General features: G+C 43.1%; 1 protein-coding gene across 2 annotated transcripts in view; it reads left to right on the forward strand.

The window, feature by feature from the left end:
* Positions 1 to 212: 212 nt before the first annotated feature.
* The window catches only part of NALCN (sodium leak channel, non-selective), a 270,915-nt gene continuing 266,700 nt past the window's right edge, over positions 213 to 4,427 (forward strand). For both annotated transcript variants that reach the window (XM_055426858.2, XM_088842841.1), the window contains exons 1-2: positions 213 to 320; positions 4,000 to 4,182. In XM_055426858.2, coding sequence (XP_055282833.1) covers positions 213 to 320; positions 4,000 to 4,182 — 291 coding nt within the window. The remainder of the gene's footprint in view (positions 321 to 3,999; positions 4,183 to 4,427) is intronic.

The raw sequence follows: 4,427 nt of genomic DNA on the forward strand, positions 1-4,427 counted from the left end.
CTGGAGAATCCCATAGAAAGAGAAGCCTGGAGGGCTGCAGTCCATGGGATTGCAGAGTCGGACATGACTGAGCAACTTAGCACGCATGCATGCAGGCTTGCATGGGGACTTCGTTTTTGTGATCAGGGTAAGGATGGTTTGCGGACTAACTCACTCTGTCTTTCTTCTCTTAGACTGTGGTTTTGAATTTGCTTCCCAGAGCTAACTTCAGCATGCTCAAACGGAAGCAGAGCTCCAGGGTGGAGGCCCAGCCGGTTACCGACTTTGGTCCCGATGAATCTCTGTCAGACAACGCAGACATCCTCTGGATTAACAAGCCAGTAAGTTTCTTTTTTAAAAAAGAATAGAGAGGCACATGCTGATATGAAACCACTTTGATTCATTTAATTCAGAAGCTCCTGTCCCTGTGTTTGAAATGTCTGAGTGGCAGTAGATTGTGGATGAGTCTTGGAGTCTGGGAGATGAAACCGATTTCGATGACACAATGAGATGCCGTGTGAGTTACTCACAGAGGAGGCATTGGAGGTGGCTCCTCGACCTGCGCTCTGTGCGTGTCGTCCTTGGAGTCACAGAATGTGGAGTTAATGCCACTTCTCCGGCCGACCGGAAGCTGGAGACCGAGATGAGGGACCTCTTCACTTATCCTCAGCATGCAGGAGTCCAAGGAGATAATCAGATGTTCGGAATTAAAGGTCTCCTTCTGAGTTGCAAGGAAAGGTTAATGAGACAGTGGGTAGTATCTGTGAAGAACTTGTCACCTTCTCTGCCTAATTAAGCTGATGAGAACTTGAGGCGAGGCCCAGCTACACCAAGTGTCATTGTACACGAGGAGAAAGTCTAGTGGCCCGAGCTGGGGCTGAAGGCATCGCTGCAGAACTGGGAAGCTCAGCTTCCAACAGCAGTCCATTGTTCAGTCGCTCGGTCGTGTCTGACTCTTTGCGACCCCACGGACTGCAGCACCCCAGACTTCCCTTCACCATCTCCCGGAGTTTGCTCAAACTCATGTCCGAGTCAGTGACGTCATCCAACCATCTCATCCTCTGTTGCCCGCCCGCTTCTCTTCCTTCCCTCAGTCTTTCTAGCCTCAGGGTCTTTCCAGTGAGTCAGATCTTCGCATCAGGTGGCCAAGCATTGGCGCTTCAACATCAGTCCCTCCAGTGAATATTCAGGGTTGATTTCCTTTAGGATGGGCTGGTTTGATCTGCACAGGATCGACTCCCTTATCAAACTCGATAGCAGGAGCAGAGATCAGGAAGTGAACTGCCACTCGCGCTGCTTGTCTCTCCCTTGACCTTGACAGTAATAAAGATGATCAGCCTTGGCCCCTCTGTCCTCTCTCATCTGTTCTCCAGACTGCTTCTCAGCTGCTCGCATTTCTTTCCGCATTTCTGTGTCTGTTCACATCGCCCTCTGCTTAACAATCACTGAAACATCCCTATTACCTACATTGAAATTTTTAAAAAGTTGTTTCTATCACATGCAAGGCCCTTTATGTTGTGGCTCTAACTTGTGCAGCAGCTACCTTTTCCTGCATCTACACACTGTCTACTTATAGGTGGCTTCCTGCTCCTCCGAGAGGTGTCCAGCCAGTTCACATTGTTTCCTTTGCCCTGAGATGCTTTCCCAGAGACGGGCTACGCAGGTGGCTCAGTGGTAAATAATCCACCTGCAGTGCAGGAGTCCCAGGAGACACAGGTTTGATCCCTGGGTTGGGAAGTTCCCCTGGAGGAGAGCACGGCAACCCACTCCAGAATTCTTGCCTGGAGAATCCATGGACAGAGGAGCCTAGTCCATAGGGTTGCAAAGAGTCGGTTACAACTGAAGCGATTTAGCACTCACACACAGACGAGTCCAGTCCTCCTTATCCATGTCCCCTCTGCCCCCATCCACTCTGAAAGTTTCCTGCTTTGACCTTCCCCCACCACCAATGGAATGAAACTCTTCTCTTTCCACGTATCCTACTTTATATGTCGATGTAAGTAAAAAGTGATTTCTATATAAATATATATGTGATGCATCTTAGACTGAAATAGGCATAATATCACTCATTAGTGATGAGTTAGAACTGTGTTGTTTCCATTGGTGTGTCTTCAGAGCCCAGTGTAATTTCCAGTACATAGTAGGTCTTTCCCATTCACGTTTAGGGAATTTTGAATGAAATAGAAAATAAAGCAGTCATTTTTTCTTAGCGTCCACCAGTACAGAGCTTTCTGAGACCTTCTGAAGAAGGTAGTTTTACAGATGTAGGCTTGGAAGACTAACTAGAATGATTAATGCTTAATGAGAATTCATTCTTTAAATTCATGATGGTTTTTGTGGGTGAACTCATCTTTTGAGGCTCTTTTGTATAATTAGATCCTTTGTATTGGAGGCCCAGATGGGTCTAAATTTACACGTGGTGTTTATTGAAGTGCTTCTTAATTGGCATGAAAAGTACATCAACTTTTAAAGTTAATCATCAGTGACTTATATGGTATGGAAATTTGTGGCATTATGTCTTCATGCAAATATTACAACTGTCAGGTTAATATTATAACCCACTCACCAGCCTACAAATGTCTGAGTCTTCTCAAAGTTCTGACAGCCTTTTCTGTTTTTCATCTTAGGTGGTTGTCAGCTTGTATGGCTTCAGAACCCATCGAGTATGAAACTGAAACAGCCTTTTTTTTCCACAGAGAGTATATCAAAGGATTAATATGACTGCATATATTATGTATATATATATATATATATAGCTTAGTCAATAGATAACACATTGAAATTATGTTTAGGAATTGTGTACTGATTTGTTAGTAATATTAATTGTGTGGGTTTAACATGCAAATGCATTAATATTTTTTATCCCAGCTATTAGTTTTCATAAGAAGATATTATATGGACGATTTATGTCCTACACTTATACACATGTATACACACACAGAAACATCTTTAACTTTTTAATTCCTTCTTTATAGTAGGATTAAGGAAAGATGTCAAACAGCAAGTGCACTGCCAGCATTGCACAAAAATGTATTTTTTGGGAGAGATATCTGGGCTAAATTTGTATGAAACATGTTCTCAAAAATAAAGAGGAAGGTTCATTTATTATTAACTTTTGAAAATAAAGGATGAGAGCAGCTTTTAAAATATATTTTCGTACACACATGTTAGAATAAGATATAATAGAATGAAAGCCCTACATATGGGAAGTGTTTTATATCAGTTAACTTTAAGAAGCATCGAGGGTCTACTGGGATGAGCCTGTGTGCTAGATTCCAGGAAGAGAGAATAAATATGGCCTCAGAGTCCAGGTGCTCACAGTACATAAAAAGTATGAAAGTAATAGCATATCAGTTTTCTACGTATTTTCATTGAATGAGGCTCTATTGTGTCCTTATGTCCCAGTATCAGGGGCTTTGGGGTGGTGTGACCTGGTTCACACTGAGGCGAGGTTTTATTAATGCAGGACCACAGACAAGCTCCTTAACCTTCCTGCGTCTCAGTGCTTCCATGTGGAAATCAGGCTGCTTTGAGAATTAAATGATGTAAAATATATTGAAAATATTTACCACATTATCAGTATTTAATGTTAGTTTTGTTCTTCCTTTTCTCCCTAAGTAACCCAAGTGTTAGTAGCTTAGTCATGTCCAACTCTTTGCAACCCCATCGACTGTAGCTTGCCAGCCTCCTCTGTCCATGGAATTCTCCAGGCAAGAATACTAGAGTGGGTAGCCATTCCCTTCTCCAGGGGATCTTCCCAACCCAGGGATGGGACCCATGTCTTCTGCACTGCAAGCGTTTCTTTACCATCTGAGCCCCCAGGGAAGGCCCCCTTTTCTCCCTAGTGGTAAAATATTGGGTTGGTCAAGAAGTCTGTTCAGGGTTTTCTATAAGATGTTACAGAAAACCCAAATGAACTTCTTGGCCAGCTCAGTATTATGTTTTCCAAATAGTGTGGTTCATAACACAGGTTTCGGATGTTTGATGGCATCGAATAGTAACTCTGGGCTGTCTCCACAGTGGGTTCACTCTCTGCTGCGCATCTGTGCCATCATCAGCGTCACCTCAGTTTGTATGAACACGCCCATGACCTTCGAACACTACCCTCCTCTGCAGTATGTGACCTTTACCCTGGACACTCTTCTGATGTTTCTCTACACAGCAGAGATGATCGCCAAAATGCACATCCGGGGGATTGTCAAGGTGAGTGTTTCCATGTTAGTTAAGCTCAAAACCAAAGCACACTGAATCCATTTAATGTTTTCATGTCAATTTCAGTCACATAAAACATCTCTTTATTTTATTGATATTAAAGTCCTTTTAAGAGGGTATAATTCCAGATATTGGTGAAAACATGGTACCTTTAAGAGTATTGTAAAAGTGAAGTCAATCGTGTAAGGCATAAAGCCTTGGAATGTCTGAGAAGCAGCTAAATGGCCCCACCTCCA

This window comes from Moschus berezovskii, chromosome 13 (assembly GCF_049115385.1).
Source record: "Moschus berezovskii isolate FMDL1 chromosome 13, NW_MosBer_1.0, whole genome shotgun sequence".
Lineage (NCBI taxonomy): Eukaryota > Metazoa > Chordata > Mammalia > Artiodactyla > Moschidae > Moschus > Moschus berezovskii.